Raw genomic sequence first — 26,644 nt, 5'->3', positions numbered from 1 at the left:
TTTCTGCCAGTCTGAATGCAAGCTTAACATCTGTTTACTCAAGCACATATTGTGTGTTTACTATGCGGCAGGCAGAATTCTAGGTGCCATGAAGGTAGAGGCAACACCCTGCCCTCATGTAGCTTACGGTCTGCCTGAGAGGAGAGAGGTGGTCACCAAGGGAAAAAGTAAAATATGTGGGAAGAGAAATGACAGTAGGTGACAGGGAGAAAAATACAGCCAGGATGAAGACAGGGAGGGGGATGGAGAGCAGCATGTTATTGAAGGCAGGGTGGTTAGAAGACCTGAAAGAGTTAAACAGTAAAACTCGGCTTTGTTTGGAGGGAGTACGTTTTACTTTATTTTTTACTGGAGTATAGTTGCTTTACAATGTTGTGTTAGTTTCTGCTGTACAGAAAAGTGAACCAGCTGTATATATACATATAGCCCCTCTTTTGGGGGGTTTGCTTCCCATTTAGGTCACCACAGAGTACAGAGTAGAGTTCGCTGAGCTCTGCAGTAGCTTCTCATTAGTTATCTACTTTATCCATGGTATCCATAGTGCATATATGTCAATCCCAGGAGTACATTTTAAAAGAAGCCTTAGCAGAGAGACAGCCCCAAGGAAGCAGTGTGCCTGGTGTGGTTGAGGCCAGTGTAGCTCGAGTAGCATGAGAGAGGGGAAGAGAAGGTCAGGGGAGAGCCCGAGGCAGTGCCAAAGAGCATATAGGCTACTTCAGGAACTTTGGCTTTAATTTGAGGGAAGAGAATTGATGAGAAGTAATAGCAAAGATGGGGCATAAACTGACTTTATGTTGAAAAGTAGCCCTTAAACCGAAAAAGAGCAAGGGTAGAAGGAGGAAATGCTTTGCAATACTTTATGAAGGGGGAATGTTACTCTTTACACAGGAGTGTTCAGTTCAGTCAGTTCAGTTGCTCAGTCGTATCTGACTCTTTGTGAACCCGTGAATCGCAGCACGCCAGGCCTCCCTGTCCATCACCAACTCCCGGAGTTCACCCAAACTCATGTGCATCGAGTCAGTGACGCCATCCAGCCATCTCATCCTCTGTCGTCCCCTTTTCCTCTTGCCCCCAATCCCTCCCAGCATCAGGGTCTTTTCCAGTGAGTCAGTTCTTCGCATGAGGTGGCCAAACTATTGGAGTTTCAGCTTTAGCATCAGTCCTTCCAAAGAACACCCAGGACTGATCTCCTTTAGGATGGCCTGGTTGTACATCTTTGCAGTCCAAGGAACTCTCAAGAGTCTTCTCTAACACCACAGTTCAAAAGCATCAATTCTTCGGCGATCAGCTTTCTTCACAGTCCAACTCTCACATCCATACAGGACCACTGGAAAAACCATAGCCTTGACTAGATGGACCTTTGTTGGCAAAGTAATGTCTCTGCTTTTTAATATGCTATCTAGGTTGGTCATAACTTTCCTTCCAAGGAGTAAGCGTCTTTTAATTTCATGGCTGCAATCACCCTCTGCAGTGATTTTGGAGCCCCCCAAAATAAGTCTGACACTGTTTCCACTGTTTCCCCATCTATTTCCCATGAAGTGATGGGACCAGATGCTATGATCTTAGTTACACTTCTGTAGTACTTTAGGTGAGAGATGAGGTGTTCTGTTCTAAGGCATCAGGCAGGAGAGATATGAGAAGTGGTTGGAGTCTGGATATATTTTTAAGATAGAGCTGATAAATGTTGTTTATGGATTTAATGTAGCCTGAGAGTATTCTTGCCTGGAGAATCCCATGGACGGAGAAGCCTGGTAGGCTACATGCAGTCCACGGGGTCGCAAAGAGTCGGACACGACTGAGCGACGGAACAGAACGGAACGGAGAGCCAAAGAGAGATGTTGGGGATGAAGATTGGGGCTACAAGGAGACTAACAAGGGTTGAAGATTTGTTACTGGAGAGGAGAGTGAAGTTGTGAAATAATCACCTAGGAGAGTGGAAGAGAGTGATGATGGGTAACCGAATGGTTGTGTGTGTGTGTGCTCAGTTGCTAAGTCGTGTCTGACTCTTTGTGACTCCATGGACTGTAGCCTGCCAGGTTCCTCTGTTCATGGAATTTTCCATTCAAGAATACTGGAGAGGTTGCCATTTCCTTCTCCAGGGGGTCTTCCCAACCCAGGGATTAAACCTGAGACTCTCCTGCATTGGCAGGTGGATTCTTTACCACTGCACTGCCTGAGAAGTAGCCTGCCAAGCAGCGAAGTAGAAAGAGGAGTTGGGGATGAAGGCTGGGTCACTAGAATAGTGAGGGTTAAAAGTTTCATTAACTGAGATGGGAAAGACTGTGATTTGAGCAGGTTTAAGGAAATAATCATAAGTCCAGCTGTGAATATAAGTTCAATTCATCTATTTGATATCCAAAATGTTGAGCATGTAGTTGGGCATATGAGTCTTTGGTTTGGAGGAGAACATTTTGCCAGAGATACATATTTTGGAGCATTCAGTGTTATAGATGTTATGTAAAGCCACGAAACTGGACCATGTCACCAAAACATGGTGAAAATTATATGAGAAAACTGAAGAGGTCCAAGGACTGAGCCTTGGGACATTCCAACTCTTAGAGGTCAGGAAGATGAGGTGGAGCTGGGAAGGAGAATGGGGAAAAGTGCCCTGAAAAGTGGGAGAAACCCTGGAGTGTGGTGTCCAGGAAACCAAGTGAAAAGTTTATTTTCAGGTGGAGAAAAATGCTCTGTAAAACACTGTTCAAATAAGTTGAAGAAGGGAACAAGAGCCTTGGTAAATTGGTGATAGCTTGATAACTTGATTAAAGTTTTTTTGGTTGCCTGGTAGGGTGAAAGCCTGACTGGAGTTGATTCACTCGAAATGGGAAGACCAGATACTCCTGCACAAACTCTATAAAGGGAAGGAGAAAATGGAGGAGGGAGCTGGAAGAGGAGGTAGAATCAAGAGAGGCTTTTTAAAAAAATATATGAGATAAATTATAGCATTTTTGTCTCATTAATGGAAAAAATAAGCAGAGGAGGGAAAAGTCAGTGAGGCATGAGAGAGAAGGGAGAAATGGTGGATGCTGTCCTAAGGTGGGTGAAAGGGGATGGGGCCTGGTATACACATGGGGAGTTGGCCTTTGCTAAGAAAAGGGCTAGTTCAGGAAAAGGGAATGGTTTATGGATAAAAGAGCAAGAAGCACTTTGGATGAGGTGCTGGGAGCTGGATGAGGAATGGAAGTTCTTTTCATTGCTTCTGTTTTTTTTTTTTTTTTAGTGAAATCTGAATGAAGGTCATCAGCAGACAGGGGAGATGGGAGAGAGGCGGTATTGGAGACTGAGGAGAGAGAAGATGTGAAATAGTCACCTGGGGGAGTAGGGGGAACAGTAACAGGGTATGATTGCCAGGCAGTGTGATGGGCAAGCATGTATGCGTGCGTTCTTCTGCAGCCACATTCAGACGTGGTGTCAGATGGAGAGGTCCATCACCAGGAATGTGGTTCAGCTAAGCATGTATGGTATAGCTAGAGAAGGCCAAGCCAACTGAAGATGCCTGCAATGGAATGAATAAAATTGTTATAAAGATTATCCTTGGAATTTAGGCTGAGTGAGGAAAGAAATGGACACAGGGAAGCAGTGAACAGACTCTAGGTGTCAGGGGCTGAAGGACTGTTGGATTTGGGTCAGGTGATTGGCAAGAGTGTAAATGGTAGTGAACAGATTTGACGCTTGAAGTTGAAATCCTGGAGGAAGATTATGTTGCTGGAAATGACTGTGGAGAGAGCCGATGAGGTAGAGAGAAGGAAACATTATTGATAGAGAAGTCAGGAAGCTGACAGTGGTTTTGGAAAAACCACCTTCATATTTGTTGGAAAAAGTGGCAATAAACTAGAAGAGAGGTGAGGATGGAATCTAAAAGATACAGGCTGATGGCATCTGAAGATTTATGTAAAAGGAGAAGGAAAAGTAGTTTTGAAGAGCAGTGAGGAGCAAGAAGCATCAGTACAGCTCCACCAAGTCCAGTGGTTAACTGGGGCATGGGAGATAAATATAATATTATCACTTGAGTGGACTTCAGGGAAGCAGTGGTTTTGAGTTTCAATTAGAACAGAAAGGTTAAAAGGAATGTTCAGAGAAGAGATTTAAGGCACAGAGACACTGCCAATAACCACATTCATGTGTTCTAGAAGACCTTGTGTAAGAGTTTCAGAATATGGGAGGTGATCAGAGATGATCAGAAAAAGGGATGTGTATGGGGGTTGCATTTGGAGGGATGAGGATTGACCTGGTGACTGGCATACACAAAGATACAGGGTATGCTAAGTTTTGTTAAATTTAGTCTATATGGTCCTAAGCAGATAGTGATGGTGGGATTATGAAAGTTGTCTGAGAAAAGATATGAGGAAGTGGGGAGTCTAACCAGGAGCCCACAGAGCTCTGGAGTCCCACCTTGGTTTCTTCTGTGGAGGGTCAAGAGAGGGAAGATCTTTATCCAAACATGTATTCAGTAGAGCTCTTCAGATCTACACAACAACCAAACACAGGTGGCTTGTGAAGTGAGATGTATTTAGATGCCGTTCTTGCTTAGTCATTTTTCTGCTTGGTTTTTCCCTTGTGCCATTAAAAATCAGCCAGCCCTTTTGCAGTAGCTGAGGTCTTGCCCACTCCTAGTCTCACAGTCTCTTTCTTTGCTAATCACTTATTCCAGTCTTTTCCCACTCTTTTATAGACAGCTCCCAGGCCTTTACCATGCTGTCTACCCTCATAATTTTCTCTTTCTCCTTCTGTGTGTGTGTGTTTTGATGATTGTAAAGGAGCAACCCCAAATCCTAGGATCTCTAGTCTTCAAAGTCTTCTCTTATGGAAAAGGAGTAGGAAAGAAAAGGAAACCTTGTTTTCAGATGATATCTTCTTCAGATTCTTAGAAATGAGGGAAATAGACATGTAGAAGAGAATTTAGCAGCTCCATGTTAAAAGTGGTTGTCCTTTGAAATGGACATGATCGGGAGCTACCTGTCTGTTGATGAACCTGTGTATTTACATGTGTATAACTTGATGTAGGTGATTGCTTTTAGTACCATACTGTTTTTTTCTTCAGCCTCTTCCCTCAGAAATGAAAGGTCTTCAGGGTAAGATAAAAGAATCTAAAATGCAGATGAACAAGGGCTTATAAGGGCACACCTTGGAAAAGGTAATCCCTGGCTCTTCCCTTCCTCTGACTCCCTTCACTACCACACCACCACCAAAAAAAGTTACCAACAATACAAAGAAGACAAGTACTTTGAGCCGGGTAGAGGCTGTGGTGGGGACAATCTGATATCAAACCCTGCACCTGATCATGTATACAAACCCATTGCTGGGGTGAGAGAAGGATGCTACTGCTCTTGGGAAAGAGGTTTATTGGAGAACATGTGATGTGATATTTCCCTTAAGGAATGAAGGAAGACAGAAAAGTGCCCATGGAAGGCAGGGGAGAGAAGCAGGAATGGAAGGAAGCAATTTATCAGGGAGATGAGACTATATTTTCTCATCCAAAGCAACCAAAGAGAAGTTGCTTAAGAGATTTGCTGTTCAAGTCCTCTTGAAATTATTAATTTGAAAAACAAAATAACTATAACCGCTATAGCCTTTTTTAATGATTCCTTTTAGTGGGATTTTTATGTCTCTAAAGAAGGCACTATATTCTTATTAACCATTTGTATCTAGAGCTAACAATTTAGCAAAACGCAGAAAGGAATGCACAACCCACAAACAAAACTTGGAACATTAACAGCACAGGAAAATTAAGGGTTTAAAAAAGAGAAGACTGTGAAGTATAGTAATCTAAATATGTTTACTGAACCAGCTCACAAAGAATGATTTATAAGTTAAAATTTAAGCTTCAGTGTTGTTTAGTGAAAAGGGCACCTTGCTGGAAGGACTGGCATACAATAGGTTTCCAATTAATATTCACTAAATGAATAATTGAATAAATATGGATATTGAGCCAGTCACCTAAATCCTTCTGAATCTCAAATTACCCAGTCATGAAATGGGAAATAATACCTGTGGTATTAAATAATACTTTATTGCATGCCAGATACATGCTCATCACTGTCTATGTACTTTATATATGTAAGCTTCACAGCATAGTTCTCTTCTCAAAGCAAGACTACTTTAGGCTCAAATGATATTAGGAAAACCCACTGTGTTGCACACACTTATTCAGGGGACCAAATTATGGCTGTGTCAGTTGCAGTTGGATAGAAGTTAACAAAAAAGTTGGGCTGGCCATGGTTACTGATTTCACTCAAGCTAGAGTAGCTGGATGGGTAAATTCTAACAAGTGTATTCCTTCCAATATGATCAATATTGTTATTATTTGTTTCAGGCAATTTAGAATTCTCTGGGACATAGTAAATCTTCTAATGCTTCAGTTCAGTTCAGTTCAGTAGCTCAGTCATGTCCGACTCATTGCGGCCCCATGAATTGCAGCACACCAGGCCTCCCTGTCCATCACCAGCTCCCGGAGTTCACTCAAACTCATGTCCATTGAGTCGGTGATGCCATCCAGCCATCTCATCCTCTGTCGTCCCCTTCTCCTCCTGCCCCCAACCCCTCCCAGCATCAGAGTCTTTTTCAATGAGTCAACTCTTTGCATGATGTGGCCAAAGTATTGGAGTTTCAGCTTTAGCGTCAGTCCTTCCAATGAACACCCAGGACTGATCTCCTTTAGGATAGACTGGTTGGATCTCCTTGCAGTCCAAGGGACTCTCAAGAGTCTTCTCCAGCACCATAGTTCAAAAGCATCACTTCTTCGGCGATCAGCTTTCTTCACAGTCCAACTCTCACATCCATACATGACCACGGGAAAAACCATAGCTTTGACTAGACAGACCTTGGTTGGCAAAGTAATGTCTCTGCTTTTTAATATGCTATCTAGGTTGGTCATAACTTTCCTTCCAAGGAGTAAGTGTCTTTTAATTTCATGGCTGCAGTCACCACCTGCAGTGATTTTGGAGCCCAAAAAAGTAAAGTCTGATGCTGTTTCCACTGTTTCCCCATCTATTTCCTATGAAGTGATGGGACCAGATGCCATGATCTTAGTTTTCTGAATGGTGAGCTTTAAGCCAACGTTTTCACTCTCCTCTTTCACTTTCATCAAGAGGCTCTTTAGTTCCTCTTCACTTTCTGCCATAAGGGTGGTGTCATCTGCATATCTGAGATTATTGATATTTCTCCCGGCAATCTTGATTCCAGCTTGTGCTTCTTCCAGCCCAGCGTTCCTCATGGTGTATCTGCATATAAGTTAAATAAGCAGGGTGACAATATACAGCCTTGACGCACTCCTTTTCCTATTTGGAACCAGTCTGTTGTTCCATGTCCAGTTCTGACTGTTGCTTCCTGACCTGCATACAGGTTTCTCAAGAGGCAGGTCAGGTGGTCTGGGATTCCCATCTCTTTCAGAATTTTCCGCAGTTTATGGTAATCCACACAGTCAAAGCCTTTGGCATAGTCAATGAAGCAGAAGTAGATGTTTTTCTGGAACTCTCTTGCTTTTTCCCTAATTGCTTTACAATGTTGAACAACAACCCCCCGTCAGTCATAGTTACACATACAGGAGCCCCCCTCTCGAGCCCCCTTCCCCTCTCGCACCCCACACCGCCAGGTCATCACAGAGCGTCAGGCTGGGCTCCTTGTCTTACGCAGCGGCTTCCTGCCACACGCTTCCTTTTACTCGTGAGAGTGTGTGATGTCAGTCCTACTTTCTCAATTAGTCACACCTCCCTCCTTCCCCTTTTGTGTCCACAAGTCTGTTCCCTATGTCTGCTCTCCATTGCTTCCTTGTAAACAGGTTCATCAGTACTCTTTTTCTAGATTCCGTATATATATGCATTATTATATTTGTTTTTCTCTGACTTCTGTAACAGGCTCTAGGTTCATTCACCTCACAACTGACTCAAATTTGTTCCTTTTTATGGCTGAGTAGTTCTTATCTTGCCTCCTCAAGCATCTGTTCTACTCTCTAAATGGAGCAACCCAAGTTTCATTAGGTTATGTTTACTAACCGTCTCTTGAGGCCATATTTCTTCTACTTAGAGAAGGAGACTATTTTGAGAACCTTGAGAATATATCTGTATGCTTCAGGTTCAGAAGTACTGCATTAAAATTCATGTTCCTTTAAATGATCCTTTGGAATCAATCAAGAATACGAGAACAAGAAATTGCTAGATGATATTTAATTCAATAACTTTAAGATTGGCACTTGCATGAAAATGCCAAATTAAAAAAGTTCTCAGAGAATTCATAGATCCTTAAGAGCACATCCAAGGATTTCAGGTTGAGAAAAACCACTTTAAATATTTATCTCAGGGTCTAATTTGCTCTTATATATGTTAATGTGAACCAACTTCAGCCTCAGAAAGTGCACTTTTCTTGACTGTGTTTCCAAAGGCTAAAGGTGGATGTGATTGTCCTGCCTTGTCTGTGCACCTGTCGCTTTACTGACAAAATGCACAGTTATTGGGTGAATTAAGCAAACTCTTGTTTACCTCTGCATGGCACATGCTATTTATTAGCTCATTCATTGTAAGAACATTACTGCACTGCCCTTCCTCTTGTTCCAGGTACTATGTTAGGTGTAGAGTTTACAAGGTTGAATAGATTTGACTGTTGTTCATGAGAAGCCTTGTTTCTCATAGAAGATAAACAGGAAACACAAAATACAATCAATTGTGAAAAGAACCAAATTTTGTGATTGTGCAAAGGATAAAGTGACTAAGCCAGTGAGTGTATCTGACACAAACCTGAAACTGATACCAAATGTAAACTGCAGGAATCATTTTGTTATGATGTAAAACAGAGTGATGATGAGGTTCTTAGCAGACTGCTGTAAGCTAACTTTTGTTGTTTGAGGGTTCCCTTCTTTGTCTTCCCGTAGTCCTTTGGAGGCTAGTAAGCAAAATTTGGCTTATTTTTAATTAAGATTGTAAAATGGGGGGGAGAGATGATTAATTATTAATTCCCTAATAACATTAGTAGGTTTTTTATGGGTACCTTGAAATATAGACTTGGTACCTAGCATGATGCTTGGCATATAACGCATGTACAAAACAGTTTAAATGGTTGAATAATTGATATTCAGTTATTATTAATTACTGACTTTAAGCCTTCTCTAGCAGCAGCAGCAGTCTGTGTTAATATGGAACTCCGTGCCATGTTTAACAGTAGGAGGACATGGCACAACTGGAGTGAACTGTGTGGGACCTTTTAGGGCTCTGTTCTCCTGTCTTCCTTCCTTCCCGTTGAGATCCTGCTGCTCTTTCCCTCTCTCACTTACTTCAGTTTTACCCTTTACCCCTGAATGCACATCCAATTCAGCCTGTCCTACTAGGGGAGTTTTTTCATTTCATTTTTTAAAAAAGAGATTGCTGATTAATTGTGATGTAGACTCCTTCCCCTGCTTCCAGTCTTGATAAATTCCATGTCAGAAGGAGAAGAGCCATGTTTTTAAAGTTTTCTGTCAAGATGAGTTGATTGAAAAGTTAAACGAGTGATAAATATACAAAGAGAAGACTTCATCTCATGGGTCCTTTCTTTAAATCATCTGGAAATTATACTCTCATTACTTGTCATTTAAGAACCGAAGAATTTTATTACTATATATAACTTAAAAGATCCACTACACTTAACCTGCTTAACCAATTAAATTTGGCATGTACATGATACAACAGTCTAGAACTCACTATAGAATTCATTTCTAATTTTGACACATTCAGACATTGTAAGTGTAGAGGCCTAGAGGAAATCATTTTTCTCCTTAACTGCTGACTTATTATCAAAGGCTGAGATATTTTTATTCTAAAAAATATCAAATAACAGTTGATGAGAAACTGAGGTCTAAAGAAAGTGAAATAAAATTATAATACAGGGCCCAAATAGTTTGCTTTTGTCTTGACTGTAGAAGTGGAGTGTTGTTTCTGAGCTAGAATCACCAGGTAGTTCATAACTCATAATGTTCAATTCAGGGTTAAATGAGTTAATGCAATTAAAAGCTTAGAGCCAAGCCTAACACATGAGTATAAATTTGAATAAGTTTTAGTTACTATTTAAATGATTTGCTGCTGACTTTTAATGTTTAAATTGCTTTAAACCATTCTATTCAAATAAGTAGCTCAAGTAATTTTCTGTCTTTGAGTGTCATGGGTAAGTCAGATGTTTTGCTTTAGAACAAGTAAAATACTAAAATAATTTATCATTTCTTATAAAATTAAATTAACCAAAGAAATGAGACCATGTGAAAATGACATTTAAGTTAAGAGAGTTACAACTCAGAAGTAAAATAGCAATTCTTTGAATTATTGACAGGATGGCTACTAATGGACCAGGTTCCCATCTGCTCTTTTAGGCTTCATTAGAATTCCAAAAAATAAAAATGAGGCTTCCCAGATGGCTCAGTGGTAAAGAATCCACCTGCCAATGTTGTAGACAGGGGTTCAATTCCTGGGTTGGGAAGATCTTCTGAAACAGAAAATAGCAACCCACTCCAGTGTTCTTGTCTGGGAAATCCCATGGACAGAGAAGCCTGGTGGTCTACAGTCCATAGGGCTGCAAAGAGTTGAACACGTCTGAGTGACTAAGCAAACACACACACACACACACACACACACACACAGCAGTGCATTAAACACGTGTGTGTGTATGTGTATGTCTAAGCACACAGAATTCAAAATACTTTTTAAAATAACCATTTCTGTTTAAATCAATAATTTTCCCAGCCCAGGTAAACATTATAGGTTAGACCCCAAATACTCAAGACTGGTTGCACATGCTGTGCTGTGGGCTTTAAAGATGGAGAAAGGGCCACCAGCCAAGGAATGCAGGTGGCCTCTAGAAGCTAGAAAAGGCAAAGAAAACGTTCTATCCTAGAACCTCTGGAAGGAATACAGCACTGCTGACACTATGATTTTAGCCCTGTGAAATTTGATTTGGACATCTGACTTCTAGAATGCCACTTGCTTGTGGTCCCTTTCATGAAACAAAAAATACTCAGTTCAGCTCATCATCCTTCACCAAATCTCTGTGATAGAAAACAGAAGGAAAGACTTAGGAGTATGTGTGAATTTATTGGTTTTGCATGTAACCTACTCTTGCATATTACTTCATAGATTCCAAACAACAGAAACATACATTATTTTATATTATCTTTTAAGTAGCTATCTGAAGTAGGCAGAGTGGAAATGTCCCCATTTGTACTCGTGAAGAAACTAAATTATATTGTCAGTAATGGAGAGACAGGATTGGGTCTCTAACGTGTGTGTTCTCTATTATACCACAGCCCTTCTTAGAACTCAAAATGTGGATGTCATTTAACTGTGAGACTGCCAGTATTTTCAAAATAAAGAAATTTTGTTTGTGCCAATATCATTCATTTTACTTACATCTCAACACTCATTTTAAAATGAAAATTATTTTTGAAAGTAAAATTTGTGACATTTTATTTCATAAAATTCACATAGACATATCATACAAACCATTTTTATGTTAGAATGATCTTTGTATCAGCTTTTTAGCTTACTTATTGGTCTGAAACAACATCTTGTTTCCCCAAGATGCTCTCATGTTGTGGGTCTTCAAGTTTTTCTTGTAATGTAGAGGACTGTGCGTGTACACATACTCTGACAAAAACAGGTGCACACCGCATGCACACCCAATGCAGATGTGTGCACATGAGCTCAGTTCAGTCGCTCAGTTGTGTCTGACTTTTTGCAACCCCATGGACTGCAGCACACCAGGCCTCCCTGTCCATCACCAACTCCCGGAGCTTGCTCAAACTCATATCCATTGAGTCGGTGATACCATCCAACCATCTCATCCTCTGTCGTCACCTTCTCCCGCCTTCAATCTTTCCCAACATCAGGGTCTTTCCCAGTGAGTCAGTTCTTCGTATCAGGTGGCCAAAGTATTGGAACTTCAGCTTCAGCACCAGTTCTTCCAATGAATATTCAGGACTGATTTCCTTTAGGATGGACTGGTTGGATCTCCTTGCAGTCCAAGGGACTCTCTCAAGAGTCTTCTCCTACACCACAGCTCAAAAGGATCAATTCTTTGGCACTCAGTTTTCTTTATAGTCCAACTCTCACATCCATACATGACACTGGAAAAATCATAGTTTGACTAGATGGACCTTTATTGGCAAAGTAATGTCTCTGCTTTTTAATATGCTGTCTAGTTTTGTCATAGCTTTTCTTTCAAGGAGCTAGCGTCTTTTAATTTCATGGCTGCAGTCACCATCTGCAGTGATTTTGGAGCCCCCCAAAATAAAGTTTGTCACCGTTTCCACTGTTTCCCCATCTATTTGAATGAAGTGATGGAACTGGATGCCGTGATCTGTAGTTTTCTGAATGTTGAGTTTTAAGCCAACTTTTTCACTCTCTTCTTTCACTTTCATCAACAGGCTCTTTAGTTCTTCACTGTCTGCCATAATTCTGGTATCATCTGCATATCTGAGGTTATTGATATTTCTCCCGGCAATCTTGATTCCAACTTGTGCTTCTTTCAGCCCAGCATTTCACATGATGTACTCTGTATATAAGTTAAATATTTTTCCTGGAAGTCTTGATTCCAGTGAGTGCTTCATCCAGTCCAGCATTTCACATGGTGCACTCTGCATATAACTTATATAGTCAGGGTGACAATATACAGCCTTGACATACTCCTTTCCCAATTTAGAACCAGTCTGTTGTTCCATGTCCAGTTCTAACTGTTGCTTCTTGACCTGCATACAGTTTTCTCAGGAGGCAGGTCAGGTGGTCTGGTATTCCCATCTCTTTAAGAATTTTCCACATGTGTACATGTGTATGTGTATGTAAAGTTTCACCAAAAAAACCCCAAATAATATCAACACTTGCCATCCACAGTGTACTCTGTTTTTCTTTGTTCTACTTCATGTTTTGGAATATATTGATTGGCAGCCCATTAAATAGATTTTAGATGTACTTGTGCATGATAACCTACCATTTGAAACACTAGTGTGGATTAAATTGTTTTAACTTTTTTAAAAGCATGAGTTTGGAAATCAGATCTAAGTTTGAGGTTTTTTCTCCTCCTCTTCTTAATGGTAAGGATCTTTGAGGCAAGTCACTTGGCGTCTTAGGGTTTTGTATCTTCATCTGTAAAATATAATAGTGTGATATAATATATGTAAAGTGTAGAAGATAATAATGATATTTATGGCATAAGCTTATCTTTCATTCATTAAGTATTTATTTCTCAGCTCCCATAATATTTTCATTCCACTTGGTCTTGGTAAGATTTTGAAGGATTTCTGCAATTCTTTCTTCTCTCAGGTAACTCGCCATCATATTTAGTGTCTTTCTCTATATTTGGGGATTGTACAATAGAAACATTTGATAGGGCTGGACAGGGGAGAAGGACCAGTGGCCATAAAGGGAGCTACCAGCTAGGGGTGCTAGATGGGCCTTCCACTATTGTCGAAATGGAGATCCAGAAACAGGCTTTATAAAGTAGTATCTTCAAAGCACTCGTATTCTCACTTTTCCATATAAAGTTATAAATGAGTCACTAAATTTCAAGTCTCATTGTAAACATTTTTAAATTGAAGACTCAGTAAATCCTCATTAAATATTCATCATTTGGGAATTAAAAAGAAAGTCTTTAGGATCTGAGAATAACTAACAAAACAAGTTTCCTCTTGGATTATTCACAGCTTGTTTTACTTATTAAATCAGAAATCTTTGGACATCAAAGACACAGTTGTTGTTCAGTCGCTCAGGTGTGTCCAACTCTTTGTGACCCCACGGACTGCAGCACGGCGGGCTTCCCTGTCCTTCACCATCCCTGGAACTTGTTCAAACTCATGTCCATTGAGTCAGTGGTGCCATCTTATCTCTCTGTCATCCCCTTCTCCTCCTGCCTTCAGTCTTTCCCAGCATCAGGGTCTTTTCAGATAGTCAGCTCTTCACATCAGGTGGCTGAAATATTGGAGCTTCAGCATCAGTCCTTCTAAAGAATATTCAGAACTGATTTCCTCTAGGATTGACTGGTTTGATCTCCTTGCAGTCCTAGGGACTCTCAAGAGTCTTCTCCAACATTACAGCTCAAAAGCGTCAATTCTTCAACACAGTAAAATCTGTTAAACTGACAAAGATGACACATGCTTTGTTTTTCCCTGTTTTTGTGAAAACTGAATACATTCTTACTTGCGTCACACAGTGAGTACTCTTAGAGCAGCCACCGTGAAAGAGATGGGAAAGGTGCAGAGAGATTCTGGGTGAGTTTACCGAGTGGGAAGTGGATTGGGAATATGTAAACAGTCATTTTCATTTTAAGTTTGATTTTTTTCTTCCCATTATAGATGATTCCTTTTATCAGTGTCATTTATGCTAATGGCAGAGTAAAACTCTGAATGGTGGTGTTTTACTTGCTAAGTTGTGTTGCCTCTTTGTGACCCCTTGGACTGTAACCCACCAAACTCCTCTGTCCATGGATTTTCCAGGCAAGAATACCGGAATGGGTTGCTGTTACCTTCTCAAGAGTATCTTCCTGACCCAAGCATCTCCTGCTTGGCAGGTGGATTCTCTACCACTGAGCCACCTGGGAAGCTCGAAACAGTAAACAGCATTTCACAATTATTTGTATCTCTATATGTGGGCATTTAGTGTCTCTGACACAGGAGTCCCATTAAGAGTGGGGTTGGGATGGAGGTTAGGGACCAAGTTTTGCTTTCTCCTGTTATTTGCCTTTTGATGTATCCATTTACCCCCCATTTTTTTCCTTTAATATTTTTCAAGAACTCATATTTATTTGCTGTTGCCTCCTTTCAGATATTTAAATTTTAATGTTATTAAGGAAGTTATATAAGTTAGTTATACTTTTAAAACAGATTGAAGAACCTTTAACTCTACATGTAAGATTTGCAAAGTGGAATAGACAAAGATTTAAGAAAGTCATGGACAAGTATATGCTAGTGCAGAAGCGATTTTCAGTAGTTTAGTGATAAGTATTTCAGGGCTCTTTGGGGCTGGAAACTATGTCTCAAACTATGCCTCAACTATGGGTCCTTCCTTAGCACATAGCACCTAGAGCTGATCACTTGGTTGGAACTTAGCAAACGCTTGTTGATTAACTGCTAAGTTTGTATTAATTACAGATTTGTCCTAAGATGCAAAATGGTTTAATGGATTTCAGTGCTTTTAACATTCAGTTATATTTAGCTGTTCTCCTTGAATCTGTTCCTTAACTTTTAGAAATGGATTAATCTATGCATATTCTGTAAGTGTCAGAAATTTAACCAATGGTCAGTGACTCTATAAAATTTTTATTGACTGTTTTACCTGGATTTTCATTCACTAGTTTTATATGATCATGGAAAAGCAGTCAGTGGGCAAAATATCTCATAAAATCAGCAAGAGAAATGGAGAATAGAGCTTATTGTAAAATTTAATTGTAAATAAAATAGTACAATATTACTTTATAGCCACTTAATAAAAGTGCTAATCAAAAGAGATAACTCTGTCCTTTGATTAATGTATATATGGTTGTTTCAAAGTAGTGTTAAGATCTTATTTATTTTTTAACTGTGTGGTATATTTAGTCATTTTAATGATGTTATATAGAAACAGCATTATTCCAATAGTTGTGTAGATCAAGGTGATATCTTGCTTGGGATTCACAAGTTATAAGTCCAGTTAGTATTTTGCTCTCAGCCAGCTCAATGAATATTTTTTGATTGTTTCAAAAGACTCAAGTTCATATTTTTTTTTTGGTTTATTCCTTTTTTCCAAGTTCATATTCTTTATCAACATTAACTTACATAAAGCCAATATCGAAGAGTTATCAACAGTAGCCTGTTTTGGTTGGTCCATATTCAGGATACCGCCACAGTAAAGACATCAGCTGGCAGGTCAACCTCACAATTCCTGGGTCCCCAAGGACCCCTGGTTGTGGGCCCTGGTTCCAACAGCCAGGCAAGGACAGCAAGGAATGCTTGAAAGAGATGGAGGCAGAGATGGCCCTGTTTTAGCAGGCAGTTCTAGGGCTCTGGCAACCAGAATCCCAACTATACACCTGCTTCACCCACAGTCCCCATATGAGAAGCAATGCAGGTCCCAGCAGTTCCAGTGACCTGCCCACACATACTAGCAGACCCAACAGACTCTCCAGTTCTGGGCAGCCGTTGCAGCCACAGTGGTTCCTCCCAAGGTGGATGACCCTCCTTTTGTGGACTCGGGTACATTTTGCCATGGTTATTGAAGTCACCTGGACAGTCCAGTGGCTTGAGAAGCCCTGTTTCTGCCACCAGCAGCTGCGGCCCCCTCACCCGAGGGCTCCTCTCCTGCATCAGCCCTGATCCCCCGCATGCTACAGGGAGCACCATCTATTCTTTCCTCTGCAGCAGGTGGTCCTCCCCTCATGGCCTTGCAGCTCCATCACTAGGCCCACGTGGGCCTCCTTTTCTGCCTGGGCCACCCCTGGACTACCTCTAACACTGCTTCTAATGGCTTGGAACCCTGGGCCCCTTCTCTGAGTTCCACAGCTGCTCTGAGACCTCTCCTAGAGAGCCAGCAGCGCCTCAAGAGGTGGGCCTTGGTTTGGGGTTAATCTTGAAAGAGAAGGAAGGGGCAGTGGTGATATTTACTTCTTTGTCTCTTTGAATCAAAACCATTGGAAATTAGTCTCTCTGAAATTAATAGCGTCACACTAACGCAAAAAGAGAGAAAATGAGAGGATCAGAGTCTGTCTGTCCTCTGGGTTTTATACTTGCTTAAGATCAGCAATGGTGTGCCTCATCATCACTCCACTTCTGAGCCTTATTACTTTCTCCTTTCAGAATGGACTCAACGCGCTTCACCTGGCTGCCAAGGAAGGCCACGTGGGGCTAGTTCAGGAGCTGCTGGGAAGAGGGTCTGCTGTGGACTCTGCCACCAAGGTAATGTTTTTGCTGGTCATATTTATTCTTTGGTAAAGAGGAAACAATTTAAAGCTTCTTTTCCCTGGCTGTGTATTTCAGAGGTTTGCAGAAACACCAAGATTCTTCACAATGCAGAACTGAAATTGAAACCCTGTTCATTAAATCTTGCAGAGTTTGAATTGTTTCCTTTAGAGACTTAACGGAGACTAAAGAATTCTGTATATCTAGTTTTTAATGTTTTATCTTTTATTTTCTCATTTGATTCACATAGAGACTAGGTTAATATAATCCTCTATAGACAAAAGTACCTATTTTTCCAAGGTTAATTCATTTTTTAAAATTAACTGATGTAGTAAACTACTTGATGGAAACGAACAAGTAATTTTCATGCTTTAAGTGAGTTGTTATAACTTTTAATATATTCAACTAACTTGGTAAGAGAATATACAGATACTTTACACTCTAGTAGAAAAGAGATTTTTGATCATAGGTTGAATTATTAGGGTAAAACTAGATTTTTGTCACTATAATGTGTGTTTGTAAAGAAATTGGGCTCATTTTTAAAGGAATTTATAAGATGCTGAATACACTAGTACCTGTTACTTCCTTGTTGATGCTGTTTTTGGTAAAGTACTTGAACTTTGGGGGATCATTTCAGAAACAACAAGTATTTAAAAAATATCATCAGTGGTGACAAATCTTTATCTTTAGAAGGTGAAATTTTAATTTGGAAAAAAACAGAAACAACCCATAGCCAATCAGAGTCAAGCCTGCTGACTAGGGCTGAAGTATGACAATTTGTGTGTGATTCAGAGAGAGGTTGCAGGCACCCAACCCCCAGCTGGGTCATTAGCCTAATCAGGAATAGACAGAAAGAGTGCTGGAGTAAATTAGAAATATGACCATTTAACCCGAATCTCCGATACCTCATACATAATTGCCAAAATGTGGACTGATACTGCTCCCAGTGTCGTATACAGCAGTTCCAGTGGAAATATAAAAACAAAACCAAATGAAAAACTCTTTGCCAATTCCAAAGACATTAAAATATAAATTCACCATATGCAAGAAATTGCTTACTTTTAAATCTAAAGAGAGAATAAACATTTTTAACATTTCTCTTGACAACGTCAAATAAATGTTAAATATTTAAAGAATGTAAATTTTAACCTATATCAAATTATTTGGTTCCCCCGAGTTGTCTATATTAATGTATTCATTAAACCAACTGCTTTTTCTAGCTTAACTGTTTATTATCATCTGTTTCCTTTTCTTTAAACTCTGTTGATGTTTTAAAATACAGGTTCATTTTTAATCACAGATTACAACAGTTGTAGAGTTTTAGATCCAGAAACAAGTCTCACTGAAACTCCTCATTTGAAGGGAAGGCAACTGCGCCTTCAGTATAGTATGTGAGTGGTAAAGGTCCACAGTGAATTAGTGGCAAAAAAGAACCAGTTTCTAAAATTTATGACCTTTTTTCCCCAAAATTTATGACTTTGAATGTACAGATTTTTTAAAAAAATAATTTTATTTATTTTTAACCATGCCGAGCCTTCACTGCTGTGTGGGTTTTTCTCTAGTTGTGTGTGTGGGCTTCTCATTGTGGTGGCCTCTCTTGATGCGGAGCACAGGCTCTCGAGTGCACAGGGTTTAGTAGTTGTGGCTCCTGGACTCTAGAACACAGGTTCCATAGTTGTGGCCCATGGGCATAGTCACTCCATGCATGTGGGCTCTTCCTCGATCAGGCATCAAATCTGTGTCTCCTGCATTGGCAGATGGATGCTTGACCACTGAGCCACCAGGGAAGCCCCAGATTTGTTTGTTTTTTATTTTTTTATATTTGTTTTAATCATATCATAGGCCTCTTTTAATGTCTTAGCCTTTATTTTCTTTTCATGATGGTTTAAAATTATTTTTCATTTTTGTTTAATACTCTTAATGGTAAATTTTTGATGTAGCTAATGGTTGAAATTGTTGGTATTATTGTGTAGTGCGTGTAAAATTTATTATTTTAGTCCCCAAATATTTTGAACACCTATGTGCTCTCGTGACTCAAAATACAACTGTGAATTGTCATTTTCTTTACCACTTAAAATCCTAGGTTTCTCAACATAATGAAATGAATTCAGATAAACTTTTTTTTTTTTTTAGTTAACTTTATCTTAGGGTAGGACTTTTTTTGTTGTTGATTAAATAACATGAATGGTTATATTGTCAGTCACACACACGTATGCACACGCATCCCAAATTATTTACTTCAGTAAGATCTTAGTCTTTCCATGTTCTTAACATTAAACCAGGATTGTACAGAATAGAGAAGGAAAACATTGTATAGGATGGCCAATGTTTTGATGGTAAAAATTATCTTTTCCCAAGATGGGCTGCTATCTTAACAGAATGACAAATTTTAACCACTTGAAATAAACAGCAAAACTGAAAATATCTGTACATTTTGATTTCTACAAGGTTTAGAAGCCTCTGACATTTTCTATTTTATTTCAAAACAGAAAGGAAATACTGCTCTTCACATTGCATCTTTGGCTGGACAAGCAGAAGTTGTCAAAGTTCTTGTCAAGGAAGGAGCCAATATTAATGCACAGTCTCAGGTATTACATTCTGATTTTCTATAATGTAAAGAAATTTAAATTAACCTTGTGAAATTGATTTAATGTGTTTATCCAGCTATTGGGTACATAAATTCACTATAAACAGTCTGTGATTTATTTCAGCCAACTTATTTTACTAACTTATACCATTTCTGATTTTCGTTATGTATCATCATCTTCCTCTTTTTTTCTAGCTTCTTTCTCTTTTCTTTTTATTTTGGTTGACATTGTTATGTTAATTTCTACTATACAGAAAAGTGATTCAGTTTTACGTATAAATGTATACATTTTCACATTCTTTTCCGTGGTTTATCATAGTATATGAATATGGATCCCTATGCTGTATAATGGGACCTTGTTTATCCGTCTAGAGATATAATAGTTTGCATCTGCTAATTCTGGACTCCCAATCCATCCCTCCCCCTCCTCCTTGGCAACCATAAGTCTGTTCTCTGTCTGTGAATCATTTTTGTTTTGCAGATACGTTCATTTGTATCATATTTTAGATCCTACATATAAGTGATATCATATGGTATTTGTCTTTCTCTTTCTGATTTATTTTATTTAGTACATCATCTTCTTGTTAATATAACTGAAAATTTGACAAGTTTACAGTCTATCATTGTCTTTAAGTGCATTAAAAAATGATATAGTGTTTTTCCTTGAATGTAACATCTGTGAAAGATGAATTATTCATGCAAGTTATGTCACTCTATAAAGTATTTTCTTTCCTTAAATTAAAAAAAATTATCAAAAAATTAGTAGTCCAGTGGAGAATCTGCTATAAAGTGGGAATCATACTCCTTTGGGTAGTTTCATGTCAGATGTGGGCTTTACAGATCTCCTTAGGGAAATAGGAAAATTCAAGACCCACAGCCTTATGGTGCATGTAATACTAATTATATAGTATAGAGAATGATAATCTTAAAATGAAACTAATTACAATTTTAAAATAATAATCAAAATGCACCATACTACAAACTTTATCCCTGTTTTTTCTAGTTGAAAGGTCGAGAAAACATTGCTTTGCCCAAAGCATTATTCTTAGTTTCTATTATATATTTATGCAGAAATTGAGGTGCATATCTTTGTAATCAAATCCATTCGTTCTGTTTTTAAAGTTTTTAGCCTTTCTAATAACATAGACCACACCAAAGGTGCTTTGGCAAAATAAACCAGTTCCTCTCTGTCCATTCCTTGGGTTAATCTCTCCAACTTGCCTTTGAAGACCTTTGTACAGGAATATATATTACCTGTACTGTTCATTCACTCATCATTCAGACATGGCTCTGCTTGTATCAAATGACACAAGTTCTGGACCTGTAAACACTAGTGGGTAGAATTTAAAATCAGCCTATTTTCTTTGACCTTAATTGTAGGAAGGAATCTGTTGAAATTTCAACAGACCAAACATTATCTACTTTTATCTCTATACCATACTCTTTTGAATAACCACATTTCACTTTATAATCTACGTTTTTAGTTAAGTGTGCATCAACATTTTAACACTTACTGAGAATATGGTGTATTCTAAAATCTTTGTTAAATGAAATTCTTTAAAAAATTGGTATCACTGTAAAGAACTCTAGTATATTCTATAAAGTATAATGGCATCTTGGGCTTAGAGACATAGGACACTACAAAATTGACTGCTCCAAAGTAAGGGATAAAAACTTTTCTTCATTCATGTTGATGTTTGGTAGAAACCAACACGATACTGTAAAGCAATTATCCTTCATTTCAAAATAAATACATTAAAAAATTTAAAAAAAAACAAGCAAACTTTTCATTGTAGCTAGATAATATCTTTTTGCTTTAGAGCAGAGCAAACTTTAACCTGCGTCACCTGCATGACTTGTTAAAACACCTGTTTCTGGGCCACACCTCAGAGCTTCTGATTCAGTTCTGATGAGGGACCTGAGAATTTTCATTTCTTACAGATTCTCAGGTAATGCTGATGTTGCTAATCTAGGGACCACACTTAGAGAACCTCTGCTTTGGAGAGAATGTAAGAGAAAACTGAGTATAAGGATATTGCAGTAAGATTGTCTAAATACAGATTCAACTGCATATAATAAATCAATAGTCTGTGACCTTAAAAAAAGCATGGAAACAGAAGCGTTCCTTTGCCCATAGGAGGTTACTTTTGGTAAAAAGTTTACATATATGTTGGTGTGTGTGTGTGTGTGTGTTAGTCGCTCAGTCATGTCCGACTCTTTGCGACCCCATGGACTGTAGTCCACCAGGCTCCTTTGTCTGTGGAATTTTCCAGGCAAGACTACCGGAGTGGGTTGCCATTGCCTTCTCCATATATGTTGGTACTGTATATCTATCAAAAGAACTTGCTTACTCTCCCCAGATGGTCAGCTAAGCATAGTAATTTCAAAGAAGCTGACAGGTATCAAATGTTGTAAGGTAAAAACTTGTTAAAAGTTATATCAGTTATTTTACTGTCTATTAGATATTATATGCTTTGGAGACTTTTCAAAGAAAACAAACCATTTAATCAGTGATTTGCTTTCAGTGTCAGTGAGGCTGTTTATAGTCACACCACGCCAGATTATAACAGATATTAAAGGAAAATTGGTGATGGACAGGGAGGCCTGGCATGCTGTGATTCATGGGGTCGCAAAGAGTCGGACACAACTGAGCGACTGAACTGAACTGAAAGGAAAATTTATATTATCTTTGAGATTAAAATAATTTTTATTTGCTGTATTCAGTTAACTCAATTTAGGTTTATATTGTAGGGAATCCTGACAGATAGCTTCAAACTAATTTCTATATTTTCATGTATTTTTGTGAGAAAGTTTTAGAGTAAGAAAAATTTTTCTGAATGCCTAAGTCATTTGAAAAGATCTATAACATCATTTGCTATATTAAATTTAGGTAGCCATCACTACAAATTAACAAAAATTATTATAACTTAGAATATTTTATAATTTATAATTGAACTTAAAATGTTGGGATTTATATAAAACAGATTGATTTTTTTGCCATGTGTGTGAGCAAATTCCAAAGGCGTGATTTTAAGGATTGGTGAAGGGGAATGCTAGCCCTTCTCCATGGATGATTCTTGTTGGTGGTGGCTTGTTAAGGTACAGATTTCTTGTGTGAGAACAGTGAATGTCAGGTGAATCAGTAGGAACTGTGCTTTTGATAGTTGGACACTCACTCCTTTTTGAGAACCAAAAAAAGAGCATAGGAATCCCAGATGTATAACGTAAATCCTGAAGTTTGTACTCAAATTATGTCTTCTCCTACTTCTTTGTAAGAACCTAATGCATGGCGAATGCAGAATAGTCTGTTACTATAGCATTATGGGTTACTGCACAGTAGTTTGCCTTTGACAAACTTCGGAGTTATTTGGAAATGGAGCGCTAAGGTTATTGTTAAATTGAGAAAGTAGGAAACTCTGAAAAGCTGCAAGGAACCATCACTGAGTCAACATTTACAGACTCGTAGGTTATGGAGATGTATGCCTCTATGGATTCTCATGTATTCTCTACATAAACAGTGAGACCCATGGGAGGCTTACCTTCCATATGGCACCATGCCACATTTAGTAGGTGTTCTTGCCTGGAGAATCCCAGCGACAGGGGAGCCTGGTGGGCTGATGTCTATGGGGTCGCACAGAGTCGGACACGACTGAAGTGACTTAGCAGCAGCAGCAGTCCTTCATTCAAGAAGAATTCAGAACACCAGCAGGAGCAATTTAAATGTTTTAAATAGAACTATATGATGGATACAAAAACAGTCAACAAATGTTTCTTTGTTCAGCAGTGGTAACTGTGTGGTCTTACTGAGTCAGTTCTTGGTGTGATTTTAAGCCTTGCCTTGACCATGTAGCTTTTTGGCTTGGTTCTTTGGTCTCCTGGATTTAGTGGTGTGAAGATCTCATCAAGACCTCAGTTACCTTCACTACAGACCCCAGAGAATAATTTTTTTCTTCTGGCTGAAATACTGCTGCTGCTGCTGCTAAGTCCCTTCAGTCGTGTCCGACTCTGTGCGACCCCATAGACAGCAGCCCACCAGGCTCTCCCATCCCTGGGATTCTCCAGGCAAGAACACTGGAGTGGGTTGCCATTTCCTTCTCCAGTGCATGAAAGTGAAAAGTGAAAGTGAAGTTGCTCAGTCATGTCCGACTCTTAGTGACCCCATGGACTGCAGCCCACCAGGCTCCTCTGTCCATGGGATTCCCCAGGCAAGAGTACTGGAGTGGGGTGCCATTGCCTTCTCCAGGCTGAAATCCTGTTAAGGTCTAAATAAGCTGATTCTCCTAAAGCAGAATCCCTGCAAAAGGTTTAATGTGAAAAATTTTTATCTAGTATTTGTTGTGAACTATAAATGCTATATCTTTGCAGAATGTTCAAAATATGAACATTTGCTATTTCTGCAAAGATATGTCGCCTGAGAAATCTCCCCTATTTAATTTTCTCTATCAACATGTATTAACAGAGAAACATTTCTCTATCTTATATTCCTCATATAAGTGTATGTTTATAGATCTTTATTATAGTCTCTGTATATAAAATTATTAAAATAAGAATGCTGCTGCTGCTAAGTCACTTCAGTCATGTCCGACTCTGTGCAACCCCATAGAGGGCAACCCATCAGGCTCCCCTGTCCCTGGGATTCTCCAGGCAAGAACACTGGAGTGGACTGCCATTTCCTTCTCCAATGCATGAAAGTGAAAAGTGAAAATGAAGTCACTCAGTCGTGTCCGACTCTTAGCAACCCCCCCATAGACTGCAGCCTACCAGGCTCCTCTGTCCATGGGATTTTCCAGGCAAGAGTACTGGAGTGGGGTGCCATTGCTTTCTCCGAATGACTGCTCTAGAAATAATACAAAGTGACTTAAAAATGTGTATTTGGTTTTTGATTTTACAAAGAAAACTGGCTTATCTTATCTATATTTTGCCACAGCTTTAAGTGTATCCCTCCATACAACTGAGGGATATTGTGGATCCTGGGGAGAGAACTTGTGGTCAGCTGCAGCTCTGTAACTTTTACCTTCATTCGGTGGAGCCCATAGTGTTTGAGTTCCCTGGCAGTTGTAGAGAAAGGAAAATGTGATTTCATTAGAAGAATATCCAGGGAGCTGAGTGTGGCTTGGAAGAGATTCCAGATGCCAAAGAACTGCAGCCCAATTGTAATATCTTGCACTTACACTCTCAATTGTAAAAAGTCTTTTCACGTGTTATTTAATTTCATTTTTTTATAATTATGTGAATCAGCAATGATTATCCTTATTTTGAATATGGGGAAAATTGAGGTACAAACAGGAAAACCAAGGTCTCATCATCAGTTAGTGATGGAGCTACAGACGCATGACCATATGGTATGGCCCCCTTCCTTCCACCAATCTTCAGGATACTTCACTGTTTCTCATTGAGCTGTTACTACACCTTCTGTCTCCTCTAGGGAGACCTCTAGGGAGGTCCAAGACCCTACTTACCTCCCACCAGAGCCAGGTCTATGGCTTAATGCCACCCATCCTCCCCTGGTCTGGTCACTCAGATGCTAAGGAATACTGAAAGGATTCTGCAAAAGCTAGACAACTAGCACATAAAGGAATTCATCAGCACTGTGACACTCAGCCATCCATTTTTTACAGTGTTCTTTTACCAGACAATTTTTAACAAATGGATTATTTTATACTTTCTGAAATGTTTGTGATTTTTTGATTCACTTTTCTTATCTAGTCTACATTGTTCTACTCTTTCTTGAAATTTCTTGTTTTCGGGTTTTTTTTATGAGGCCTTCAGGAACACTGTAGTTTTATTTTATTTATGGTGAGTCCAATAAGACATTCTGATTTGATATTCTTGATACCATATTTTACTGAATGTAGTTCTATTTTCATTGAATCCTTTTACCTATTTTATGATCACTACTCTTTGTTCATTAAATCCTAGAAATTTTATTCTAGAAGAAGACTTTTCAATTTGTAACACAAACATGATTATACCACTATTTTATTAGCTTTCAGACATACTATGACCAGTTGCAAACTTAAATAACCATCGATTACCCCACCAGAATTATAAGGGTTCATATATCTACTATGCTTTCCAGGTGGCTCAGTGGTAAAGAAATCTGCCTGCCAATGCAGGAGATGTGGGTTCAATCCCTGGGTTGAGAAGATCCCCTGGAGGAGGAAATGGCAACCCACTCCAGTGTTCTTGCCTGGGAAATCCCATGAACAGAGGAGCCTGGGGGCTATAGTGCATGGGATTGCAAAAGAGTTGGACACGACTTAGTAACAAACAGCAACCACTATATGCAATGATAAGTATTTTCAGGTGTGGCTTCCAATAGTTTTTTCTTCACTGGTGCTCACACATTGTCTCATAATTTGGATGGACTGTAAAGAGGAAGAAAGCCTCCACAGTTGTCCAGCATGCCCGCTACACCGAATTGCTTCCATATGACCACAGAGCCATCCTTGGCTCTCAAAACAAAAACTCAGAATGGGACATTCCATTCTGTCTCACACACACACACACAGAGTGTAAAATGGAATACATGATCACACATTTAAAAAAATGTTTTATTTTCAGCTTTTTCCCCAAATATATACATATGATTCTTCATAAGGGTTGGCTTTTTAATTAGGAAAATTGCTATAGTAATACAAATTCTCTGATGTTAAGATGATGACATATACTAGCATGTGACTGGAGGTAAGATTGAAGACAGGATTTTTTTTTTCTTGTTGATTCTGAAAATCAGTTTATTGGGTGATCACAAGTTTGCAAGAGTATCTGCATTCTTCAGCATTCCAAGTTAAATGAAGGTAATATGCTTCCTCCAGTTCTCTACCCTCCGGTACGCTTGGAGAAATGATGAGGATTGATATATATTTAAAAATTGCCTTGAATGGAATTATTGTCTCAGATCCCAGTAGAATTCTAACATTAAATTTATTAGTCTGCTAAATACACACACATATCTGAAAAGACATGGTAATATTTTCATTTGTAGTAAAATAAAGCAAATTTCAAATTTTTGTAATGAAATTAACACAAATATTTTGTCTTTCTGTTCATCTTTCCGGAGACAGGTGAGGTGGAAACACTGAGTGCTGATTTTCATGAATCTTGAATGAATTAAGGCATCATTTCAGTTCAGTTCATTTCAGTCTCTGAGTCATGTTAGACTCTTTGCGACCCCATGA

The 26,644-nt window shown here is 39.0% G+C and overlaps 1 protein-coding gene across 11 annotated transcripts in view; it reads left to right on the top strand.

The window, feature by feature from the left end:
• The window catches only part of ANK2 (ankyrin 2), a 268,452-nt gene that overhangs the window by 42,455 nt on the left and 199,353 nt on the right, over positions 1–26,644 (top strand). For all 11 annotated transcript variants that reach the window (XM_088836164.1, XM_088836165.1, XM_055433969.2 and 8 more), the window contains exons 3-4: positions 16,775–16,873; positions 19,366–19,464. In XM_088836164.1, the coding sequence (XP_088692290.1) occupies positions 16,775–16,873; positions 19,366–19,464 (198 nt within the window). The remainder of the gene's footprint in view (positions 1–16,774; positions 16,874–19,365; positions 19,465–26,644) is intronic.

The sequence above is a fragment of the Moschus berezovskii genome, chromosome 5, assembly GCF_049115385.1.
Source record: "Moschus berezovskii isolate FMDL1 chromosome 5, NW_MosBer_1.0, whole genome shotgun sequence".
NCBI classification, from domain to species: Eukaryota; Metazoa; Chordata; class Mammalia; order Artiodactyla; family Moschidae; genus Moschus; species Moschus berezovskii.
The sequence above is the reverse complement of the archived record's forward strand: the minus strand, read 5'-3'. Positions and strand labels throughout refer to the sequence as shown.